The 26,181-nt window shown below is 31.8% G+C and overlaps 1 protein-coding gene across 13 annotated transcripts; it reads right to left on the minus strand.

Moving 5' to 3' along the window:
- Positions 1–1,669: 1,669 nt before the first annotated feature.
- On the minus strand, positions 1,670–18,042 carry LOC146902385 (uncharacterized). 13 transcript variants are annotated; one of them, XM_085739206.1, is made up of 11 exons: positions 17,757–18,042; positions 7,481–7,573; positions 7,333–7,383; positions 6,884–7,039; positions 6,706–6,780; positions 6,160–6,450; positions 5,060–5,171; positions 4,816–4,904; positions 3,533–3,610; positions 2,495–2,617; positions 1,670–2,070 (listed from the first exon to the last, which is right to left on the minus strand). In XM_085739206.1, exons 2-11 carry the CDS (start codon positions 7,538–7,540, stop codon positions 2,002–2,004), a joined length of 1,104 nt encoding a protein of 367 aa, XP_085595332.1. In that variant the 5' UTR covers positions 7,541–7,573; positions 17,757–18,042; the 3' UTR covers positions 1,670–2,001. The 13 variants fall into 13 exon arrangements, with proteins under 13 accessions (XP_085595332.1, XP_085595330.1, XP_085595328.1 ...); XM_085739204.1 differs by having other exon boundaries at positions 2,495–2,620; XM_085739202.1 differs by having other exon boundaries at positions 5,054–5,171.
- Between the last annotated feature and the right edge of the window lie 8,139 nt (positions 18,043–26,181).

Below are 26,181 nucleotides of genomic sequence, written 5' to 3' on the forward strand. Positions count from 1 at the left end.
GCATGTAACACCCACGTCGTGGCTTTCGATATCCCGCTAGGTGGATACGAAAGGTTCCCGACCTAAGGGGAACGGTTTAAGCCGCAAGGGAGCCCCACGACAATAGTGAACCGAAACACATCGGAATGAGAGGGATTCGGAGGCCGTGTAGGTATGGGACTACATGGTTGAAGGAAGGCTTATAAGAATTGTTAGGTACTACCCATATCAACAAGATGCATCTTCTTTTAGGGAGTTCAATCCATAGGAACTCCACGGTTAAGCGTGCTTGGCTTGGAGTAGTACTAGGATGGGTGACCTGCGGGAAGTTTCCGGTAAGCATGTGAGTGAGGACAAAGCATGCCGAAAAGACTCGTGTTGGTTTGTGGGGTTAGTCGGCAATCCCGTAAGCGATGCAGGATGTTACAACAGAACTATCTAGATGCGCCGGATTTGACGAGGGGTTGTCATGGCCCCATATGCCGCACACCGTCGGGCACGTCCGTTTGAGCGGGTCGGCCTTTACTGGATGGGCCGAGATGCGGAGAGCGCATGGTGAGATATCCGCGGAGAGGGGTGCTTCGCCGGTTTGGGTTTGTTCGGACCATCACCGAGACATCCCGTTCGAGTGCACCTGTTGATGTTAACTTGGCGGAGATCACAAACCGCTTTCGCCGTGCACTTGATTATGCGCCGACACCTCAAGAGTTGGGAGAGGCTGAGTCCATGGTGTGGAGGTAGCGGATGGATACATTGAGTGGTTTTACCAGTGTCTCATCCACGCACGATTCTCCCAAACATGCCGTGCACGGCGCGAGGCCACCGGAGCGTGAGGTCCTTGATGCCCAAGCCGCTCAAGATGATGGAGACCTTGCGTACTTACGGCTTAGCGGAAGGATGAGCCGCATCGTAGACCACATCTATGTTGTGATGAGAAGCGGTGCAGTGCCAAAAGGGAGTGAGAAATGGCAACATTTGGAGGATGCCTTGAGAGAGGTGCATGATGCAAGAGTTTACCGTCGTCGGGCGGCCTGCGATGGTGGCGAGAGGTGGTGGCGGAGGTGGTCGCGAGAGGCGGAGGTGGTACGGGTGTAGTTATTAGGGGCCGATTGTGTTTTATGTAATTTTAATGTTTGAATATTTTGGATAATTATGTTATGTACCATTTGAATAATTATGTTTTATTAAAGTTTAAAAATTATATTGTGTTGTTAATTTTAATGTTATAGTTTGCTTTGTTGGTTTGCATATGGTCAAAGGCCAAAAAAAAGTTATTTGAATCGGCCTCTAAAACAGGCTCGGCCAAAACGGATGGCTTCGCACTCTGTGCGATGCATTCGGATTTTATAATCTAGACATGTTTAGTACATTCCGGATTATGTAATCCGAACCATCATTCACCACCCCCACTTTTGTTGACTTTCAACGGGGTGATTTACACGTTTCGGATTATATAATCCGAATCTATCTAACTTATTCGGATTATATAATCCAGAACAATATTTCATAAGCGGCATCATCATCCATCGGGGTGGATGAAGTGCCAAAGTAGTCGTATAAATCCGGTTTTAATATTCGGAATAACTTCGGATTATATAATCCGACTAGGGGTATTTTGAGAAAAAAATAGGGCGCGCGAAGAAAGACATAGGGTGGGAAAAGTAATACCCAGTAAAAATAAAACGGGGAATAAAGGAAAGGTCAAAATATTAAATGGAATAGTTCAACAGATTTAAATACTATCTATTAATTAATGTTGCTTTCTCAAAAAAAAAATACTAACTATTAATGTTGATTTACAAATATATCATTGTCTAATTAAGTACTTGAAGTCCGTCCTCATGAAACAGCTTCAGTTGGTATAGACAACGCATAAAATATGCGGAGTCAGGTTCAAACCCCGACCACCACCAAAAAAGAACTTGAAGTCCAGCCCAAATAAATAAAAAATGATAGATTTTGATCAGTTGTTAGATGTTTTCTATCTTAAAACTGTTGTTTGGGAGTCCACCAGTTACAATGTCAAGCAGCAGGCTTCATGAACAATAGATCTGCAATTGATTCTAGTCCATACTCCTTAATTAGCTCTTCCTGTTCCACCACCCAATCACACTCAAATTAGCAGCAAACTTGGAAAAGAGAGCATTGAGAACCACAATACAACACTCAGAATTAACTTCTTTATAAACCAACATCAAAAGCTTTGAATAAAAATAATAGTCATCTATAAAAAAAGATATATGTTGTTAATTCAAATACCAATCTCACATTGGTAAGCAATGGGTTAACATTGGACTCCACCTAACATCCTAACTGTTTTCATTTCTTTTTTTAATTACAAAAGCATCACCTAGTTTTTAGTTTATTTCATTGTTTCTCATACAAATATTAGAAAAGAAGAAGACAGTTTTGTAATAAAAAGTGAAAATAGAAAATATTTTCTTAAACCAAACAAGTACTTTAGTTGAATGAATGATATAAAATTGAAAAAATAAGGGGAGTTAAAATGATGAACCTCGATGGAATCGTTTTCATCAGCGAGCTCCAGACATGCCTCAGAATAACTTTTTAGTTGTTTTGTTAGGACAGCAATTTCTTCATTAAGAGTGTCTATCTTTGTACGATCTTCACGTTCTTGCTGCTAAGGCAAAAAAATAATGAGAACATCAAATGAAATACAAAGTTCAAGAAAACGATAAAGGTTTATATGTTTCCATGAGGAAACTATGACAAACTCACAAGAGATGTAAACAAAGTCAAGGAGAAGCACAAAGTAAAATTTGCAACTACCACATTGGTAATCAAAGATACTAATTGGCAATTTGGAAAGCCAGGATCCGATGAATATACAACAATCATAACAACAAAAGTCTGCTCTTCCACTCAGTGGGTTGAATTACATGGATCAATCGATGTCATAAAACCCTAACATGTATAATCATAATCATACCTACAATCATGTTCCAAATAAAGGGAAAGTTTGTTGAGAAAGCACCATAAGTTCATAATAAGGAAACTTTTAGCTAACATTTTTGAAAAATTAGATTATTAACACAAGCATGTCTATGAAACTGATCACCAATGAAGGAAACTAAGATATGATGTGTCTTCTGATCAACTTATCTGGCTATGTGTATCAACAAACCAAGCTAAAAACATTGTTTCTTGAATATTTTGCAATCTAGTTCTAATTAGTTATCATCATACCTATCTTTATCCGTCTAAAGTGAAGCTAAGCTGGCAGAGTTCTGGAATGCCTATCTTTGACTAAACTAATTGTTTCATGTTATCTCAACTATTTAATTAGATCATTATAGCATTTAATAATTTATTTAAAGAAAATTAGAATAAGGACTTGAAAAAAAAAATTTTTGGGGACTAAAAGATGATATTAAAAAATGGAAATAAACCCACGACTTTTTTTTACAGTTTTAATGAAATGCAACCATTGTCGAAATCATAGATATTTCAATATTTTCTGCAATTATGAGGATAATTTACAACGAAAACACAGAATCCCGCTGCATTGCACCAGCCATGGTCTAGTATGTACCTTTTTCCTTAACCTTGTTCTCTTAGCTGATTCCCTGTTTGATTGTCTTTTTCTTTCTTTTCTAATATCATCAGCTTCCTGAGAAAAGAAATGCAGCTAAATAGGAAATACTAGACATTGTGCCAGATAGTTAAGAATTAATCTTAGCAACCTTAGGAAGGGATTTACTTTCTGAAATGTATTCATCAGACATATCTAGCTAGAATGTTGGATTGTAAAATGGTGATAGCATTTCATATGAAAGGCTTATAAATGATAGGAATGAAGTGTAGAAAAAAATGCAAACTAAAACATGAGAATTTTTTTAGACAAGTTGAAATTGTAACTTCCTACAAGATCAGTTGCCACACGAAAACATATTATAACTAACAAAATTATGGCTAGAATTATAGGGTCTAGGTAGATGGTGAAATTATGGTAACCAACAAAATTAAGAATATCTAACAAGATTTGAGATGGAAAACCAACAATTTAAAGCTCAATATATATAGTGTGTCGATGGGGCATCTCATGTGTGTAACTTTATATAATAGGCTGAATCTATGTTACACCGACACTTCGGACCGAGGGTGTGCCGTAGTATCCAACATTCTCAAATTATTACCGAGTCGGTATTGTGTCGGTGCTTTATAGTTATAATTCTAGATCAAGTTATGTTCTAACACAAGGTAGTGTGAACCTATTTGAAAAGACTCAAGTCCCACATTGACTACAGATAGTGCCTAATAAGTGCTTAAAATGTTTGGACGTTCCTCACCTTATGAGTCGGTCTTGTGAGGTTGAGTTAATTCCAATGTCTGCGAGAACCTATGCATAACCCATGCTTCAAGCCATAGGGGTCTTATAAGTGGGAACATGTTAAAGTGAGGGAATGTGCTAAAGATATTAAATCACTTGTGTTATATAATCAACATTACATTATTTTTTAACCCTTGTGTTTTTCTCCCACGGTGATTACAAATGGGGTCTTGTATGAGACAATGTATCTTTAAGGGATTTAAAGTTGTATCTAAGATATATAAAGTAGGAGAAAGTCAATGTCATCTTTTCTTTCTTTAGGTTGCTTTCCTACTATATTTCAACAGTGAATATGCAGTTGATTTTAAATTAAATGCTAATTTAAGATGAGTTTTTCTATCATGTGCAAATTTGCACATGTTAAGTTCAAAAAGTAAGTTTGCATGGGAACTTGTGCATTTAGTATTAAATATGTATCATTTTAGCTAATCCATAAATAAAACCTTTTCAAACATGCTATGAAAACCCATAACATTCTACAGTACCATATATTTTAGTTGAGCATCAGCGTCAACATCAGAATCAGATTCCTTGACGACTGTCCTCAAACTCTGAATCAGCCAAGATGGTTTTTCTACAAAGAAACAAGATGCAAAGTTGTTAGTTACATACTTACATGAACTGCAATACAAGTTTCGGTACTTGTCACCTTTCTGAGCATTCAAATTTTAGATTATAAAAATGAATTTACATTATTGAGACAACCAAAAGATAAATCCTTACTCTCACCATCCTCAACAGTCATCTTAGATTTCTGCTCCTTCCAACCAAAAGATAAATCCTTGTTCTCACCATCCCCAACATTCATCTTAGATCTCTGCTTCTTACATATAGGAAAATCCTGCCACAGAAAGGATAAAATTAGACTTTTTGCCAAAGATTTTAAGCATAAGACCTGTAATGAAGAATAAATTGATGCACTTTAAAGCCTTAATAAACTACCCATTTCTTATGAGGTTGAGTTAATTCCTATATCTAAGAGAGCCTATGCATAGCCCATTAATTCCAATATCTAAGAGAACCTATGCATAGCCCATTAATTCCAATATCTAAGAGAACCTATGCATAGCCCATGCTTCAAGCCAAAAAGGGGTCTTGTACAAGGGAACATGTTAAAGTGAGAGTATGTGCTAAGGTTGTTAAATCACTTGTGTTAATAATCAACATTACATTATTCTTCAACCCTTGTAATTTTTTCTACGGCAATTATAAATGGCCTATGTAGAGACAATGTACCTAAGGGATTTAAATATGTATCGAAGATACATAAAGGAGGAACAAGTCAATGTCATCTTTTCTTTCTTTATGTTGCTTTCCTACTACATTTTAACAATGAATATGCAGTTGATTATTAGCATTAAATGCTGTAAAATTTGAGATAGAAAAGTCTAAAAGCAGAACTACATCAAATATGAGTGTTCGTCATAATGATTCAAAAGAGATTTTACAAGTTATCTTCATAAAAAATTGATTGTTCTTATATTTTAGCTAATCCACAAATAAAACCTTTTCAAACATGCTACAAAAACCCATAACATTTAATAGTACTCCCTCGTCCCAAATTATATGTCATTTTAGCAAAATATGTTTGTCCCAAATTATGTCATTTTACACTATCAATGAAAAATTAATGATTCTTTTTCTATTATGCCATTTGCTGTTTATTTTTCTATCGTTTTCTAATTCTTTTAATTTATCTTTCTCATACCATTAATGAAAGACATTTTGAAAAATAACTCATAATTTCTCTTCTCCATACAACATTAATTACACTTCTTAATTTTCGTGAAATTGTCAAAGGGACATATAATTTGGGACAGAGATAATACCATATTATTTAGTCGAGCGTCAGCATCAGATTCCTTGACGCCTGTCCCCAAAGTTTGACTCAGCACAGATGGATTTTCTACAAAGAAATTGTTGTAATACTGGTTCACCAACACAACTCGATCAGCATCTCCAACATCAATTTTTGGTGCTGAGGATTGGTTTCCATATTCACTTGATTCCCCAGTTATTAATCTTACAGGTTGTGAGTTTCTGGTAAATAATTGGTTGGAATCTGGGTTACTTTTGACAATATTCCTGCTTACCATTTCTGAGAAAGCAATTGCAGCATCCTGACCAAAATGCATAAATATTGGTATATGAATACATAAACTTATACACAATTCATTATGAAAGTTGCTTTAAGATGAGAAATGTTCATTGAATCCATCCTCTAGTAACTGCTAACCCCAGCCCCGCACCTAAAGAAATATGAAATTTCCTCTAAATGTATACTAACTATAAACTTGAATTCCATAGAAATTATGATTAGAAAAAAGATGTTGATGAATTACAATAAATATATTCATTGAAATATTTAGGATCACCTCAGCTAGTAGAGATTTATTGGAGAGCTTCACAGGATCATGTAGCGCATTAGATTGAAGCAGTGTGTTGTTTTCCTGCACCGAAAAACAAAGAATGTGAAAATGAAGCAGGTGTGTTGTTCTTGCCATGGTCTAAGAAAGCAACTATTATACAATCCATAAATATGTACATCATTACCTGATTTTGCCACATGTACTGATGATTCAAGTAAGAACCAGCTGCATACTGATGATTCAAGTAAGAATCAGCTTCAGACTGATGACTCATGTAAGAACCAGCTGCAGGTGGATGATTATAATAGGGATTTGGAGTAAACTCGGGATTGTAACAAGCCTAATTAAAATTTAAAATGAGTCAGTTTTTTCTCAATGTACGAGACACAAATTACACAGCTAAGATAACATTACAAATGAGTTTAATTTTAATACACTGTCAGTGTAAGTTTTACACTGCCAACAAATCACAAAGCAATCATATGTATGGTTTTAGAAGTAATTGTGATTTGAGTCAAACATTTTGAATGATCTGACGATCACGATTGGTTGACAAGGTAAAAATATGTACACTCACAGTGTATATGCATTAAATCCATCACAAATTGATACAAAGCAGAAAATGTTTTAAACCTGCATAGGTGAAGCCCAATGTGGCAGCATAGGATTGTTTGGAGTTTGTTGCTAGAAATAAAAATAAAATAGAGCATATTAGTTATGACTATAAGCAGACTGCACATAGGGAAAATTAATTAAGATAGCCATAACATGATTCACTGACATCTTGAGGTACCACAAAATAGTAAGGTCTTCCAGATGGATCGGATTCTTCTTTCCTCATCAAGCTTGAGAAACTTGATAATCCAGTAGCTTCCTAAATAAATAATAGCTTTTAAATCAAAACACCAAGATAATGTACAAAACATCAAAGAACAGTCTTCTACTCTACATGTGTTTTCTAAAGAAAAATAATTATGTATGTAATATGTCAAAGAATATATTTAGAAGTTTATCAATTACTCAAATAATGGCTTATCAGGTTTGATAGGTTCAAACTTTGAAGAAAGAAGGAGATTTTATATATGTACCTAAATAAAAAAAAGCAATCTATCTCTATTCAATCACATATTGTGGCAAACAGAAGTTTGTTTAAATTCTGCTATACAACAGTGTTATAGCGCCGCTAAATTCTGCTATGCTATAGCCTCTATTTAACAACATTAATAGTGATACGGAAAAGATGGACTTAATGAGAATTAAGTTGAGAGAGGATGGAAAATAACCCTTTTCTGGCTTGATTCACACGGAAAAGAGAGGGGAAGATATTAATGGAGAGAAAGTGGTAATTTATTTTTAAGTCTAACTAGCATGGACACCCGTGCCAAGCACGGGCTAGAATGTCGTTATATTTGATGGAGGGAATATTGTGATGTATCGAGGTGTTACTTAAAATTTTAGATGGAGTTTTGGTTGTATCATTATCACTTGTGTGGTTTCTCTTTATCCAAATTGTCGATCTACATCAACGTAGGCTCCCACGAAAGCCCAACGGTGGTATCACATCCGTGTTCGGCGTTGTGGGGGAGCGAGAGTTGTTCTTGGTGGTGGACTACGTACACAAAGATCCTAACACTTAATGGAGAGATGTTAATGTCTCAAGTGTAAGTTAAAATTCCGTATTGTATGCAAGAGTAGATGTGAGAAACATATAAGTGAAATGACTCATATACATAATGCCTTAAGACTTTGAAAGAAGATAGGATGTGAATCTCACTTCTGTGATTGATCTTAGCTTAATGTGATAATACAATCCATTGTAGGATCCTAGCCTAATGTGATGATTTGTTTCATTATTTTTTGAGTGTCATTTGTTTAATTTTTCATCTTAAATTTTAGTTTTTGAATGTGATTAGATTTCATGCACAAAAAAAATAACCTTTGTCATTTCAAATTCCTTCACTTATGGTATTTCATGGGAACTTGCAATGGAAAAATGTATATGTATGATGAGTTGACAAAATACATATTCGTTAGACATTTTAAATAGATGTACATATTTTCAATAAATCTAATATTTTGGTAGCATAATTGCCCAAGGTAATATTCAACTTCTTTAACAAATCCATAAAATCACCGGCAATTCATTATGTTTCCTATGCTCTCACGAATAAAACGCACACTCCTTATTTTTTTTTCTCTTTTCATTTCTATCAAGTTCAAATTCATTTTTAATCTTCTTTTCTTTTATAATTTACTTTATCTCTTCTCATGAAAGAAAGAAACAAACACCCCTCTATGAAAGCTGCCGCCAACCCACTTTTTTTTACCATGTCGTGTCTCGACCTTATGTGATATCTCACCGGATCACATACATAATAGTCTCACACTTAAGGGAGAGATGTTTATGTTTCATATGTGAGTTAAACTTGTGTGCAATAATATACATTGAGTAACATATAAGCAAGAAGAACAATATACCTAATGTCTTAAGATTTTACGCAAAGATGTGATGTCAATCTCACTTGTGGAGTTTCTCATAGTCAAATGTGATGGTCCAACCCATTGTAGACTCCTCGGAACTCTAAACATTATAGTGAGTTAAACTTGTGTGCAATAATATACATTGAGTAACGTATAAGCGAGAAGAACAATATACCTAATGTCTTAAGATTTTACGCGAAGATGTGTTGTCAATATCACTTGTGGAGTTTCTCATAGTCAAATGTGATGGTCCAACCCATTGTAGACTCCCTCGAACTCTAAACATTAATTTTTTTTTAGTTTTTGAATTTCATTTGTTTAACTTTTTATATCAAGTATAAGTTTTTGGATGTCATTTGCTTTCATACAATTTTTTATCCAATCAATATTATATCAAATACCTCCATATTTGGTCTTTGGGTGAACGAACATGCGAATGGAAAAATACAAATATGTTATGCTGAATTGAAAAAGTACATGATTATTAAACATTTTATAAAGATGTGGCGTTTTTTTAACCGAGTCTATTTTTTGGTGAAATATTTACTCTTAAATTTCCAACACTTTTTAACCGACCCATAAAATTGTCGGTAACTCGCTATATTTCCGATACTTCCATGGACAAAACACACACTATTTTTTTCCCTTATCATTTCTTTCATGTTCAAATTTCTTTTCATATTCTAATTTAATTTTATTGTTGCTAAATTTATTTCTCTTGTTTCATGAAAGATGGGAACACAAACTTCCCTCCGCAAAAACACCATTAATCCATTTTTTTTAACCATGTTGTGCCTTCGCCTAACCTTATTTGACTATCAACAAATTACAGATGCATTGAGTCTCACACTTTAGAGATATATGTTCATGTGTAAATTGTGACTTAAAGTTCCACATTATTGGATGCCAAAGTAGACGTAGAGAATAAGTAAGATGGCCAATACACCTAATGCCTTAAGGTTTTGGATAATGATGTGATGTCAATCACAATTGTGTGGTTTCACTTAGCCTAATGTGATAGTCCAACCTACTGTAGACACCCTTAGAACTCTCAACATTACGATAAACGGTTTCGTTAGTTTTGGGATGCCAATTATTTAATTTTTATATCAAATTTATTTTTTTTGGTGTTGTTCACTTTCATGCAATATTTTTTAATCAATCTCTAAGATATTAAATTCCTTATCCTTTGATCTTTGGTGGAATTTAACCATAGATAAACACTTAAGTGTTATGCTGAGTTAACAAAATATGTGCTTAGTAAATTCTTTATATGTTGTTGCGTTTTTTTTACCCGAATCTAACTTTTTGGTAAATTAGTTTTTTTAACGCAATCTAACTTTTTGGGTAAATTAATTACACAAAAATCTTCAACTCCTTCAACAATTTCATAAAATCACTTGCAACTTACTTCGTTCTTTATAACCTCATGGACAAAATACACAATTCTTATTTTTTTTTAACCGGTATCAGTTCTCTCAATCTCAAATTTATTTTTCATCTTCTAATTTCTTTGATCTCTTCTCATGAAATAAAGGAACAAAAACACACTTTTAGTAAATTACCATTAATCTACCTTTTTGATCATGTTGTACATCGGTTTGACCTTATTTGGCTATGTCACGTAATTACGGACACGAGAGAATGTCACACTTGAGGGAGATATGTTATCGTGTAAAATAAGAGTCAAAGTACTACAATGAAAGGAATAGTAGATATTGAATAAGATATAAGTGAGATGACTCACAAACTTGTGCCTAAATAATTTGGGAGAAATTGTGGTGTCGATATCATTTGTCTAGTTTCTTTTAGCCTAATGCAAAGCTACAACCCAATGTAGGTTACACTTGCACTCCCGAAATTATGATGATTTGTTTTGTTAGCTTTTGAATGTCATTTGTTTAATTTTTTTATGTTAAATATTATATTTTGGAAGTCGTTCGCTTTCATGCAATTTTTATTTGTCAAGGCGATAACTTTTTTTTATTTAACCTCTATTATTTTAAGTTCCTTCACTTTTAGTCTTTAGTGGGATATGACAAAGGAAAAACGTTTATGTGTTATGCTGAGTTGAAAAATACATGTTTATTGTACATTTTAAATTGATGTGACATTTTTAATGAGTCTAATATTTTTGGTAGAATAATTACTCGGTAATATCCAACTCCTTCAACAAACTCATAAAACTACCCACAACTCACTCGTTTTCCTTGTCATTTCTTTCTAGTTCGAATAATTTTTCTAATTTAATTTCTCTCTTCTCATAAAATAAATGAGAGAAAAAAAAACATCTCTATGAAACCACCACCAAGCCACCTTTTTTACCATGTTGTGCCTCTGGCCTTATTTGACTATTTCATCATATCATAGACATAGAGAGTCTCACGTTTAAGGGAGAAATGCTTATTTGACTATTTCATCATATCATAGACATAGAGAGTCTCACGTTTAAGGGAGAAATGCTAATTTGTCATGTGTGAGTAAAAATTCTATATTGCCGGCAAGATTTGATATTTATGAACATATAAATGAGATGAGTAATATACATATTGTCTTAAGGTTTTGGATGAAGATGTGGGGTTTCTCATTTTGAAACACAATACCTTGGTATATGTTCCTCATCAATATTATTGGACATCCAACTTTAAATCTTAATTTGTGGTTTTGAAATATGCAACTGTTAATATCATTCAAGAACTCAATTGAATATCATTTGCTTTGTAGCTTGTTATTTTGGTCCGATTGACAAACCGAATCAAAGCTAATATTTTCCTTCTCGTTTTACGGAAACAACGATAGAATAATATTGTTAAAGTGCTCAAATGGGTCCAAAGTTTGAGCAAGTATCCCTCGCTCTTGATTTTTTTGGAGATCTATATATTTTCCAAATTATTTGGATAAACAAAGTCAATAAGGGAACACAATGAATAAGTTTGATCTAATCCACTTGTTTTGGCCCGGGACTACTTTTAAGGTCTCGTGTTTGATTCTCTCTGCTGCCTTCATATCAATTTTAAGGTCTCGTATTTTCTTTTCGGATCCATGTATCAATGCTTCATTGATTTTCAATGGAATATTGAAGGATGAACCGGTTGTACGAACACCTGGAATTAACATGTAAGCTATGACCCTAGGAAAAAATGGTCAAATTGATAATAGATTAGACCCTCGTAAGTATGTGGATAGCAGTTCAATTTACGCCTCATGTGTATGGAAAATATTCGAGTGAGATGAGAGAACTCGTCTTATGTATCCCACAGGTTTTCCAACTAAGATTAGTCTTTGCTAAGCGGTGATGTAAGCTTTATACCAATTTCATGATAACTCGAAAAAATATCAAATATAAAATTAGTTACCAAACTTAATTGATACATTTAATTAGTATATCTAATAAACATTAAAAATCAATATTTATTATTATTAATAATAATATAATAATAATAACAATAATATTTAAAAATTGATAATTTCAGCAAGCATTTATTTTGTATTATTTTCGACCAAAAATTTTCATCAATAAGTTAATCGATTGTTAGAGCATCCACAATGGACCTCTCCTTTTGGTTGCTTAAATGAGTCTCTATGTACATGTCACTTGCTCTTATAATTAATACTTAATAAGATTTAATCTTTCAAACTCTAGGAGTATATATGTTACTGAATAACTTAAGGACTTTCTCTTAGTTCGTTCCTTTTATTTTTCTTTTGGTTTTCTTTACTTTTTATTTTCTTGTTATTTACTTTTTTCTTGGTTTGGTGTTTGCCCCTCAGCTTTTTGCTTAGCTTTATTGAGAAGGTTTTGGTCCATCCCCCAACTCCTTTTGTTCTTGTTTCCTTTTATTTATGCATTTATAAAGTGATGCAATGGTTCATAATTGAACCCCATTCAACTAAAAAATAAAAAATCTCTCAAACTCAACACTTCAAAAAATATTAAATGGGTCTTAGTAATAAATAATTGTTGTGCATTTTATATTAAATGTGTAGTTTTTTAATAAATAATAGTTGTTGTCAATAAGAAGTTATTACTTTCGGTTGCTTTAACATGTGCAATATTGCATCTAAAAACCCATAGGTCTAGCCACTTGTATATGTTCTACACCTAATTTTCTAGTTCTATCTAGTGGAGGTTCGGTTTAAAATTAACATAAAAAAAAATACACATTTGTTGGCTAGTGCCCCTTTTAAAATAGATATATTTTGATTAATGTGTATATACACTCTTTACAACTTTGTTTGTATGAGAGGTAGTACAATACTTATATTATTGAGTAAACGTGTTTTATTCAAAATATTGATTGTTATAATGATTTTTTTAAATTACCATTTACATGCTCTTCAAAGTCAAATGAGGTTTGGGTTTTATCATTTTTTAAAAGTGAAAACGAACCAAACTCGAATCGATGGTGTACGGTTTGGTTCGACCAAAGCTGCATTTAAATAAAAGAGGAATCCCCTCAAAAAAATAAAAGAGGAATTTTTTTTTCTTCAAATGTTTGTATTCATTTAATACTGAAAATAAAATATATGAAATTCCGTGAGAACACATAATTCGAAATAAAGTTGCAATAAAAATTTAGATTTTTTTTTAGCAAAATTCAGAAATAATCATAGTAATAAAATTCGAAAAACTTCTGGAACGTAAGAATCTAGAATATGTCAAAAAAGAAACTTAAGAATCCGGAGAGAAGCTGCAACAAAGAAAAATGAAACCCTAATTCAAAATTCTTATAATATAACACTAATCCAAACAACACAAAGAAGAAAAATAAACAAAAGCCTTAAAAGACTAAAATACACACTTATTACATATGATTCGTGGTATAAGATGAGTAGATGACAAATTACCAAAAAAACTAAAGTTTCCTCCCAATTATAAAGATAGGAAACTACTTTGTTCTCAATATTATAAAGGTCTCTCGCAAAATAATGAACACGTTGTAAACAAAACCGATAAAAGAAATTTCAATAATGTTGAGTTTCCTCCCAATTAGAAGAAACATAACCAAACCGGAAGGAATTAAAGTCGATTAAACCGAGATATACTTTAGTTATAAATCCGATAAGTTCTTTGTAAATTTGAGGAACATTGAGTAGCAATATGGTCATCCGCAAACAAATATATGGGAAAATAAATATGTTACATTAATAGAAAAAGAAATTTAATGAATAAGATCATATCGTTATATGACGAAAATAATGTCTCAAATGAAGCATTTTCAAAAATGATATATAGTAGACAATTATTTGGAACAAAATATAAATCATGAGAGAAGATTCAAGATCCCTTTCGTTTATGCCTTTCTTCAGCTTCAAAATCAATTTCTCAACAAATTATTTGATAACTAACATTCTCCCTCTTATTTTCTCTGTACAAACTAAAAATCCAACTATTAGCAATAAAATCCTAAACCATGGCCACAAACCATGATGAAGGGGAACGGTACGATGCAATCAACAATAAAATTTGATGAAATTGTAGGAACTAAAGGTGTTCTTGATCTTCTTACCGTTCTCAAAACCATTTTTGAAAAATAGTAATAGTGATGAGAATAGGATGGGAGATAAAGATCTGAGCTATTTTATTTCCTTTTTGTGACAAAAAGAATCATTACCTTTCACTATTTTATTTTGGTTTTAATTTGATTTTAATAGGTGAGAAACAATTCAACGATAGTCTTGAATTTTTCAACATTCTTTTTTAGGACTCGTTATAAGTGTTGAATAATTTGAATTTAATTTCATTAATTGGAAGTTGATAGTTTCTTGTTTGATTTTTTTATGGGCGGTTTCTTGTTTGATTTGATATCGGACAATTAAATTTCTAGATATCATTTTGATCATAATAATAAATCGAATGATTTCTTAAAATAGAGGCGGTATATGGAAGTATGTGTTGAGACCGAAATACCAGGTGCTAAGCATATACCATGTAATGGAAATTTGAATTTTTCTAGCATTAATTAGCCCGACATTAATTAGAATGAGACTATAACATGCCACGTGTACTTTTGAATGAAAATGGTTTCACTTGTTTATATTGTAGATGTAGATGTAGATTGTAGATGTGGATAAGGATACGGATAGAGATATTGATAGTTTAGCCGAGATTGTTGTCTTTTTTTTAATATAATTTTAAAATAAATAAAAAAATATGGGTATGAAATAAATGCAAATAAATATTATCGATGTTGATGAGTGACTCAAACAACCATAAGTATGTGTTTTATCATGCAATTTGTAAAAAAATTAACAAAGAAGTTTGAGTATGTGTTGATGGCAGAAATAAATAAATATGGGGAGATAAAAATGGAATGCTTGATTAGGTGATAAAGAGTATTTGATGCATGTGAACTAATTTATCAAATGAAATGAATGGATGAGATTTGATGTTAAAATAATTTATGTGAAATAGTATATATCAACGCCATGTTTAGTGAAAATGAGTGATTGACAATAGAAACGAAAAAAACTTAATAAATTAAATCAGTTCTTTTGAATAGGAGCAAATGAAAATAATAAAGAAAATAGTGAGGTTTAGATAAAATTCATTGAAAAAAAATAACTAAAATAAACTTTCTACATTTTCGCGGGGGTCGGTCTTGTTCTACAACATACATGAATAGTTTGCACCACAAAAATGTAAGATAAAAATATAATATCTTGAGAACTATCAACTAATATGTTACTCAAAAATACTTGAGAATTCTCTGTTTTTTTTAAGGAAGAATTCTCTTTTATATGCACAACTTCAACGTTGGAAGAACAAAACATTGACATGCCTTTCACGTATCTCTCATTATTAATAGTGGCAAAAAATAGTTTTGGAATGAAGAAATCGATTCAAAACGTCTTTCAATTACGTCGCTTCAAATTAATAGAAAAATAATGAAATTCATTAAAACGTGAAGCAAACTTTTTCAAAAGGTGTAAATATATATGGGGATGAAAACCTTAAAATTAGCAAGAGCCGACAATGACTAAACCTATAAAAGGGAATCAAAATTCGGAAGGAAAAAAAGGTGCCTAAATCAATTTGATAATAGTGAAATCAATAAAATTGAATTGGTCGGGGAGGTAGAAATATTTGCATTTCAAATAAATGATATTATAAACAATTTGTACGAAAGGAAGATGCATATACAAATGATGAAAGACAAATTGACTATATATAGGAAAAAAACTCAAGACCGGCTAACTTAATATGATGATGTGTTGATTACAATTTGATTGGATGATAATTAAGAATTATGTACCAACATGTAATTGGTACATATCTTGTCATAAGCCGTTAGAACTCGAGGGTATCATAGGATGAATATGTGAATTTGAACAAAATACATGGATATATACAACATGTAGTGGAGTAATATCATAAATTGAATCAATTTTTGAAATTAGAGTGATGAAAAAAATATGTTAAGAAGAAAAGAGTTTCAATAAAATAAAAGAGAGATTTTGAGAATAATTTTAAAATTTTAGTATGAAAAATTTTAGTATGAATTCTAAATGATGTGAAGATGTTTGAGACGGACAAACAATATTTATAGGAAAAAAGAAGCAAGTAAGTCACATCAATTATGCCATTAATTTAGTAATGAAATTAGTAACACATTAAATAGCAAAAATAATTTGAATAAAATATTCCATTCATTTTTTTGTCATTATAAGCCTTTTAGTCAACTTGCATAATCATGTTAATTACATAAGTCTTGCACAAATCACATAATATGTACCAATTACACAAAACATTAAATGCACCTTTCAATATAAGGATGCCATGTGTACTATCAAAATAAAATAGTGCAAATATATATAATAGAGATGTAAAATATTTCAGTCATTAATACATGTAAATTTTTTTAGAAATTTAGTTCTATCCTAGACTAGACCAATCCCCTAATATTGGAAAACAATAAAAATTAAATAGACATACTCGGTTGTTATCCTTCATCTTCCCTGGCCGTTAAAACACAATTGTAAAATAAAGTTGTATTCAAATACACAATCCACCATCAACTAAAAAAATACCATAAGCCTACTCCAATTGATACTAATTTTTAAAAGAAATAACGGTACACAGAAGGGAACGAGTACTGCATCGTCATAGAAAAAAAAAAAATCAAGCAAATAGTAGGAATCGAAAAAGAAGTAAGAAAATAAAAAGTACCAGAAGTAGAAGTAGTGAAAGTGAAGTTAACGAAAGTCAAAGTACGAAACGGTGAGAGAATGTGTGTAGGTGTAGAGAATAGAAGAAACCCTTGTGGCGCGAAAGACAAGTTAGTGAGTCTCTGATCAAACTCAACACTGTAACAATGTCTTACTATTTATTTATAAACAAAAATAGGTGAAATATTTTGGTCCAAAATCTGGTCCAGTGATATAATAATATTATAGTATCTGGATGAATAAATTTGGATTGGATCGTATCATTAATTAGTTTCGATTCAAATCTTTTTTCCTACATTAATAAAGAAAATTTGGATTGTTTTTTAGAAAAAATGGAAAGGTTTAGAAAGCAATTAATTCTTTCAAACAAAAAAAAAAAAAAAAGCAATTAATTAATTAATACTGACCTAATAAGGAAAGAAAGGATGGAAATAGATGATTCGCAATAACAATGATGGGAGTAAGGTTGGCCATGAATTCCGCTGCTTCTCTTAATTTCCAGAATATCTCTTTCAAAGAGACAAAGTGCGGTGACCCACACCGTCGTCCTGAAGAACAGCCACCGAAGTTGCTAGCTAGCTCCTCCACTTTCGCAGTGGTGCTCCCCGATAGATTAATCAGACGGCATAAAATTGTACGGGAGAAACAACGGGGGATCCGGATCCTCTCGTTTCGCACCGACTACATTCCTCTTTGGCCGGCCCATAGCCCGTCGAGGCGGGGCGACGACACCGGGCCTCCAATTTTTTGGGGCCCAAAATATTTTTTATATGTAAGACACGAAAATAATGGTTATATATATATTAAAAATATTTTTTTATATGTAAGACACGAAAATAATGGTTATATATATATTAAAAGCGAATTATTTCGGTATGTACAATTTTGCTTCAAATGGCGTGGCCACTTTTTGTTAAGTGTGAGGTCATTGTTGGGGCCTAGAATTTAAATTTTTTTGCATCCCTTATAAAAATTAAAACCTAAACATGAATTTGTTAAGACGGCCCTATCTATAGTCACAAGCTCCTATCAAAAAATAATATAATTTCAAACTAAATTAAAACCAATTAAAACAATGGTTAAATATGTTTTTGGTCCCAATGAATATACTAACTTTTCGTTTTAGTTCTTTGAAAAAAATTTAATGCTTCACTTTTTTCTAACCTGCATTTAAAGTAAAGCTAAATGTGTAGAATTCATATTTTTAGATGAAACCCTAATGACCGAATTGTGGAAACATAACAATTTGGTTGTTTTAAGAAGAAAACAATGTTGTTGATAAGGTACTTATTGCTATCTATTACAAACATTAGGATGAGTGAGAAAAGAGTAGTAACCATGTTTATGAAGACAACAAGGAACAGAATTGTGAAACTGAAATGAGAAATTCAACATAATTGGTAGTAACCAACGTTGTTGATTTTAGTATGATTGTTATGAAATTATGAATTATGAACTAGAATCAAAGAGAGATGAAGATAAAACAGGTTGAGGAATGAAACAAAACAAAGAGAAAATTGAAGTAAAAATGAAAAGTTTGAGGGATTGGGAAAACAGAAAGAAAGAAAGAACCTATGTTGTTGTTATCAATTGCGCGCAATCTTCAAATGTATCTTGTGCGGTTTGTGTTTTGGTTGTTTTAGATGGAGCTGCCGAGTGTGTTTTGGTTGTTTTAGATGGAGCTGCCGAGTGACGTTTTTTATTCATGGTTTTATTGTAGTTGTAAAAAAGGGTTAAATGTGTTTTTGGCCCTTATAAATATATCAACTTTTCGTTTTAGTCCCTCTAAAAATTTTCTTCAACTTTTAGTCCCTAAAAAATTTTCATCTTCACTTTTGATCCCTTTTTTTAAAGTAAACTCATATGTAGAATACATATTTTTTAATGAAATTTTGCAAAAAAATTCATAATATTATAAGAATCTCTCCCAAAAAAAATTAGAATTTTTTAACAAAGCATGAATTTAATATGAATTTTTATATGTTTGATGGTTAAAAATTCATAATTAATTTATGTTTTATTAAAAAATTCTAATTTTTGGGGGAATTTTTTTACAATATTTTACACATTTCTGCACAATTTCATAAAAAAATACAAAAATTAACTTAAAAATAGGGACCAAAAGTAGTGATTGAAAAATTTTATAGGGACTACAAGTTGAAGGAAAATTTTAGAGGGACTAAAACGAAAAGTTAGTATATTTATAGGGACCAAAAACATATTTAACCCTAAAAAAAAATTAAAACCCCGTAACCAATAAAACCGCGAATAAATGAGTTTTTTGGATGCAGCTAGCTGCTCAATGTTGACAATAATATCTAGAGCAGGTTATTATCAATTTTCGTATGTGGTAATATCCTGTACACCCTCCGGTCACTAATATAAGTAAAAATCTACATTTTAGGTTCATTCATTTAATGATGTATGTGGTCTATAATAAAGATCATGTGCATCATTAAATGAATGAATCTAAAATGTAGATTTTTGCTTATATTAGTGACGGAGGGTGTAACTAATAACCCTTGATAGTCTCGTAATCTATTAAAATTTTAAAATAGTTTTTTATTATATATACTTTGTTAATCAAAATAATCTTACGCATTACAATATTCCGTTAATACCGCATTTCAATCCATTGATATACTTACTATCATATCAATCTTTATAAATCCTTACCGGGAAGTTTGGAAAGAGCAAAACAATAGGATTTTTAATCAAAAGTATGACTCTATTCCTAATATAGCGGATAAAGTTAAGTTTCTATCCTACTCGTGGGTGAAGGTAAAACACATCAATTTAGTTTTTGGTTATCATGGTGTGGGTGAAGGTAAAACACATCAATTTAGTTTTTGGTTATCATGGTTAGTAGCTCGGCCGTTCTCATGTTTGTGCATTGGTTAATAACTCTTTTTCCTTTTTCCCTCGGTGGGTAGATTATATTCTAATTGTATGACTTTTGTGTTCCTACGGGCGAGAAAAAATTCATAATATTATAAGAATCTCTCCAAATAAAATTAGAATTTTTTAACAAAACAAGAATTTAATATGAATTTTTATATTTTTTTACGGTTAAAAATTCATTATTAATTTATGTTTTGTTAAAAAATTCTAATTTTTTTGAGGAATTTTTTTTTACAATATTCTACATATTTCTGCACAATTTCATTAAAAAAAATACAAAAATGAACTTAAAAATAGGGACCAAAAGTAGTGATTGAAAGTTGAAGGAAAATTTTAGAGGGACTAAAGCGAAAAGTTTGTATATTTATAGGGACCAAAATCATATTTAACCCTTAAAATATATTTTTTTACCACATTATTTAATTAATTTTATTTGGTTTGAGTTGTTCAAATATTTTCATATGGGGTTGTACCAATAAAAGAGTTGATCTGCTACATTCATCATTTAAGATTTAAAACAATTGTTTTAGGATTAAATAAGTTTTTAGTCTTTAAAAATATAACGAATTTTTCATATAAAATTTAAATAACCATGTAGTAACTATACACATATTTATTATGTTTATAAATAATCGCAAAAATATGATAAATATTAACCAAACGTTTTTTTTAGAAGTATCTGATATTAAAATTCCAATCCTTAATTCCATTCTTTATTTCTTTGGTATTTTATTATTTCCATTTTATTAGGAATGGGGAAGGTAGAGTATTACTATGTTAGGAGGGAACCTGGAGGTAGGCTTGGGAGTTGGTTCCGTGGTGGGTTTTTGGCTTCCTGAGATGCCATTGTTCTGGATTGTGAGGCGTGGGTATGCGGTTGGTGCATTGCCCGTTCGTATACTCCGGCCTCATTATTTTGGGTAGTTTTGGACTTTGGCTTTTGAGAGGTGTTCCGTATATTTACGGCACCAGATTGTATTCTATCGTTTTTTTTCCGTGAGTATTTTTGCGTCTTTGCATTTATCCGACGAGAATAATATTTCGCCGTTTCAAAAAAAATTTTTTTAGTGCTCCCGTGCATTAAAATAAGCACCTAGTTGGTTTTGGCGGGTTCTTGCATGAGTGGTCCCAAATGATTAACCCAACATGACAAATTCATATAGTTGTTTTAATTAAAAAAAAATTAATATAACAATTTCTGAGAAAAATATGAATTTGAGAAAATTATGGTAATTTTAATCAAGAACCATCCGAAAAAAAACCTAAAAAATTCTACTCAAGTTTTTTCTTAATTTAAATACCGTTGTTTTTTTCACTCTACACTTCTCAAAGCCTTCTTAGTTGTTCATACTTTAATATCCCAACGTATGAAAAAAAGAAGGTTCATTGCACCTTTTTTTACTCGTTTGAGTTTTAAAATTTGGAAAAATTAAGACTTTAAAAAGTATGGAAGGTTGGAAAAGAAATTACCTAATTCGAATAGTACTGTTTTGACTATAGTCATACCATAATGAATATTAATCTTAAGACAAGAATTTAATTTACATTTTCATTTTTACCGCCACAACTTTTCACCCCATACCAAAGTCAAAATAAAGTAGCACATTACATAGTGTAATCTATTTAAATTAGATCGATCAAACCCTAATGATACCACCACTTGATCATAATAGCATTAAAGCCCGTAGAAACCATATTTGATAATCATATTGATAATAATTTGAGAAAATAGAAAAATTTAATGTAACCACGCTTTCAATCCGTAGTCGCGTTGCTAAATATTTAATAAAACATAAATTAAAATAAAAAAGACCTCCTCACTTTCTAACCGTTTTCTGCTAAATGCCTAAGTACTTAAGTAGCAATCTAATTTTATGGTTTACACACAACTTATCACATGCAACCTCCTCCATGTTACTCATGTCAAGTTTTATAAATAGGGGAAGAAAACTTGGAAGGTGTTGTATAAACCGAACAATGAGTCCATGATATTTTCTTCTTGAATGAAACATATCTTTGTTGAGGACAAGCTTTGTTGCAAATTTCTTCCAAATTGTGCAATGCACAACCACATTTTTGTGGTATGGCCTTCGCTCAACCTCTTTGTCATGTGATGATATGCTTCCTTCAAAGACACACCTAAGCATCATATGAGATGCTCCAGTGGCCATATTCTTCTTCTATACTTAATTGTGTTTGTAAGTTATTCTACCTTTTTTTTCTTTCAAACATTTATAATGTAGTTGGATGAAGAAATCAAGAGGAGAAAAAGTGATTTTGTTTTTATTACTTTTCCGTTAATTTCTATACAAGTTTAGTCTTGAGGCTACTAGTTAAAATAGACTGTTAACACGACATACATCACTAGGGGGTGTCTTGGTGAATCTATTATACTAAGCCTAAAGGGTGTGCTTTTTGAGTAGGAACAAGTTTGTACTCTTCTCGTTTTATGATCTTAGACCCACCTACCCGTTTTTTACTATTTTTTGGTACAAAACTCTATGTCACCCTTGTTATTTCATTCAAATTATATAGAATTCTCCAAAAAAATTTTTTTTTTTTTTTTTGAGAACTCCAAAAAATTATTCTATTAATCAACTAAATGTACTAAAGTGGGGCGTGATTTTCTAAGCATGAAAGATTCTGTCTTTAAAGTTTGTTTTGGGCCAGAATTTTGTCTTTAACGTTAATTACTAAAATTTCACGGTCAAAACATTTACACTTGAAAAAAACAATTTTTTTTTACACTTAAAAAAAACATTTTTTTACTTAGTAATCCTCCATCTAATATAGAAGAAAAATATATATTTCACATTTTGGTAAAAATATAATAGTCTCATTTAATTTTCTTAAAGTGATAAAAAAATTGTTTCGTAGAAATTGTCCCTTGTGGGAATTTGTTCCATAAAAATAAAAGGGTTATTAATAAAATTGATTAAATAAGTTTTTAGTCTTTAAAAAATTATCAAGTTTCCCATACAAAAATATGGCATGTTTCCATCTTTATAAAAACTTCTACAAACCTCAAATAATATATCGTATTTATTATGTTTTAAATTAATATATAGAAAATTTATTTATTTAAATTAAATAATATATCTACATTTAGTATTGATCTACATATACATTCAACTATGCACATTTACTTGAATTTAGCTATGTCCATTTTAGTAATTATACATTCAAAAGCAATTTTGATAAAAACTATTCAAACAACATTTAGTTTGTTTAATCAATTATGCATTATTGTATCCAAACATAAATCAATTCTCTCAAAATCAATTATGTCGAATCAATTCTATCAAAATCAATTACTGAATCAATTCTATTCGGTGAACCAAACACACCCGAAAAGTTTCACATTTAAAATCCAATTTCTACAACCAATTTAATGTCGGAGACTAGGGTGATGATTTTGAAGTCCGAACTTTTTTGTATTTTTCAGCAAGGTGCACAGCACATCCAGGGAAATGGTTGTTTACCCAAAAATATGTCTCTAAAACTGATCACTAAATTTATCAATATTAAATTAGTGGCGTTAAATCGTTGCTAATGTTAGGTCTCTACTTAAACAACGTTTTTCTAACTAAAAAGATGTCTATTTCGGCCCTTAAATGTTTAGTGACCATTTTTGTGAATTGTGATATAGTGGTTGAATGTTAGGTCACTAATTAAATAACATTTTTCTAATAGTACTTGTTTTCAGCAAGTTTATTGTCATTAGGAAAATGTCCATCTGAAATGTCTTAATTCTTGCCATAAGTTAAACAAACGTGATTTTTCTAGATGATGTTTGTCCATTTAAGAGATATCAAAATGCTCTTTCTATTTAATTTCTTTTAAATTAAAAATTGAGTAGTTATAAGTAATATGTCTGATTACGATCATGTGTTAGGTAAGTCTTGTTAATTTATAGGTTTACTTTATATGCATTTGTCTTGGTTAACAGAGTATTTTAGAGATCTTGGGAAATGCCTTATTTAAGACTTCGTGGAGTTGGATTTCTTCTTCCAAGTCTTGTTAATTTATGGGGTTGCAGACACCAGACACAGACGCCGGATATATTATCAACATCGATGAAATACGGACACAAACATAAACACACGATACGACAACGACACACGACACGTCGACATTGATAATAATTTAAAAAAAATTACATAATTCAATGTAATCGTTTGTGTCGATGTCGTATCAATGTTGAACACCGACACGTGTTTGACACCACAATACCCTTAATCCGAAATTTACAACTCTCTCTCTCTCTCTCTCTCTCTCTCTCTCTCTCTCTCTCTTTCCTTTCTCTCTTGTGAGTCGTCACAAAAACCCTAGTTTTTCTCCTTCATCCACCAAAGAGGGGTGATTTAGGGTCAATTTTTGACCCAAAATCACCCCTCTAACACGTGTTGGTGTCAAACATGTGTCGGTGTCCGACATTGATACGACATCGACACAAACAGGTACATTGAATTATGTATTTTTTTTTCTATTTCCCTTTTATTGAAATAAGTGATTTTCACATCTATTTCGTTTTATTTTGTGATTTCGTCGTCTTCGTGCGACGTTGGTTGTTCGTCGTCTTTGTGCGACGTTGTTTGTTTTTCTTGTTTCTCTCGGGTATTTGATCGCTTGATTGTCGGATCGCCTTCGATCCAAAGGCATATCCAATCACCGACTTTGGCGTCCTCCACGTTGCGGTCCGAAACATGGTTATTCGGAGATTTAAATATAGTCATATGTGTAGGCATTTGTAATTTGCTGTTTTATGCTATTAACATGGATGTTGTAAGCTTGTTCACATATTCATCCTTTTTGTTTTTAACGAATTTGCATTATATCGATGTACTCTTTCAATTTGAATGAATGAATATCTTTTATTTCGTAAAAAAATAAAAAAATACCCTTAATCGGAAAATTGTTTGAGCTTCATTGATCGATACTAATTAACAACATTTTTATGTTTTATACATTTAAAAGACAATGAAGGAAAACTAAATTGATCAAGTATATATGACATAGTTTCATGTGTAAACTAGGTTGCTTATTTTCCAATCTTTTCTCCGGAGGTGGAAAAACAGGGGAAGGAGGGGTACTCTCTCACTCCACGCACCTTTATCTACGACATGTTTATAGCATGTGAAGAAATGAAACACGGATACGGCTACGGACACGACTCGGTATAATGACACGCCGACACAACTAATAATTTGAGAAAATCATATAATTTATTGTAATTATATTAGTCGGTGTGTGTCGGTGTGTGGACACCGAGACACGCCTAATCCGAGGAGTGTCCGTGATTCATAGATGTCGAGGAAATAAAACTTATAGCACTGACACAACCTACTTAAAGAAGAAGAAGATGAAGTGCACATAGGCAGAGATCAAGAACTAAGAATAGGTACATGCAAAAGAAATTCCATTAACATATAATATAATTACAATTTTGAAGAAAACGGAGTTTCTAATTTCTAATACCATAAACGATGAAAGCAGAGTAACCTTAGGTGAGAAATGTGCATGAACCAAATTAATAGCGTGCGTTCATACAATCACCAATTGGCTATCAAAAAAAAAAATCAGCTTATAATTATAAGCAGTAGAACACAGACCTCAACGGATGCTTCAGATCATTATTTCTATAAACTATTATCAAACACATGAATTAATTCTCCTCAGACCTTGAATCAATCTCCTCCTCCTGCTCTTGAAGGTTTACCAAACTGATCATTACTGGAGAAGAAGAATTAGTTGGAAAAGAAAAAGAAGAAGAAAGAGCAGTTGAAGCTGTTTTCATGACCAAACTCCTACGTTGTTTCTTGATAGGATAAGACACAATCCTGTTACAACAACTTGGTAACATGTGGTTGTAGTTCATACGTGACTTTTTATTATGAAGTACACAACCACATTTACGGTGGTAAGGTCTCT

Source organism: Medicago sativa, chromosome 8, assembly GCF_051527215.1.
Source record: "Medicago sativa cultivar Bolivia chromosome 8, Bolivia_mono, whole genome shotgun sequence".
Classification (NCBI taxonomy): domain Eukaryota; kingdom Viridiplantae; phylum Streptophyta; class Magnoliopsida; order Fabales; family Fabaceae; genus Medicago; species Medicago sativa.

Bases quoted from the DNA above. Each gene is read 5' to 3' on its own strand.
- LOC146902385 (XM_085739195.1), bottom strand. From the start codon at position 17,823: ATGGCCAACCTTACTCCCATCATTGTTATTGCGAATCATCTATTTCCA. The intron at 3,611-4,815 runs GTACTGTAGAAT...TTCTTTTCTCAG, and splicing joins ATGCTCAACTAAAATATATG to GAAGCTGATGATATTAGAAA. The intron at 2,621-3,532 runs GTACATACTAGA...TTTTTGCCTTAG, and splicing joins GAACAAGGTTAAGGAAAAAG to CAGCAAGAACGTGAAGATCG.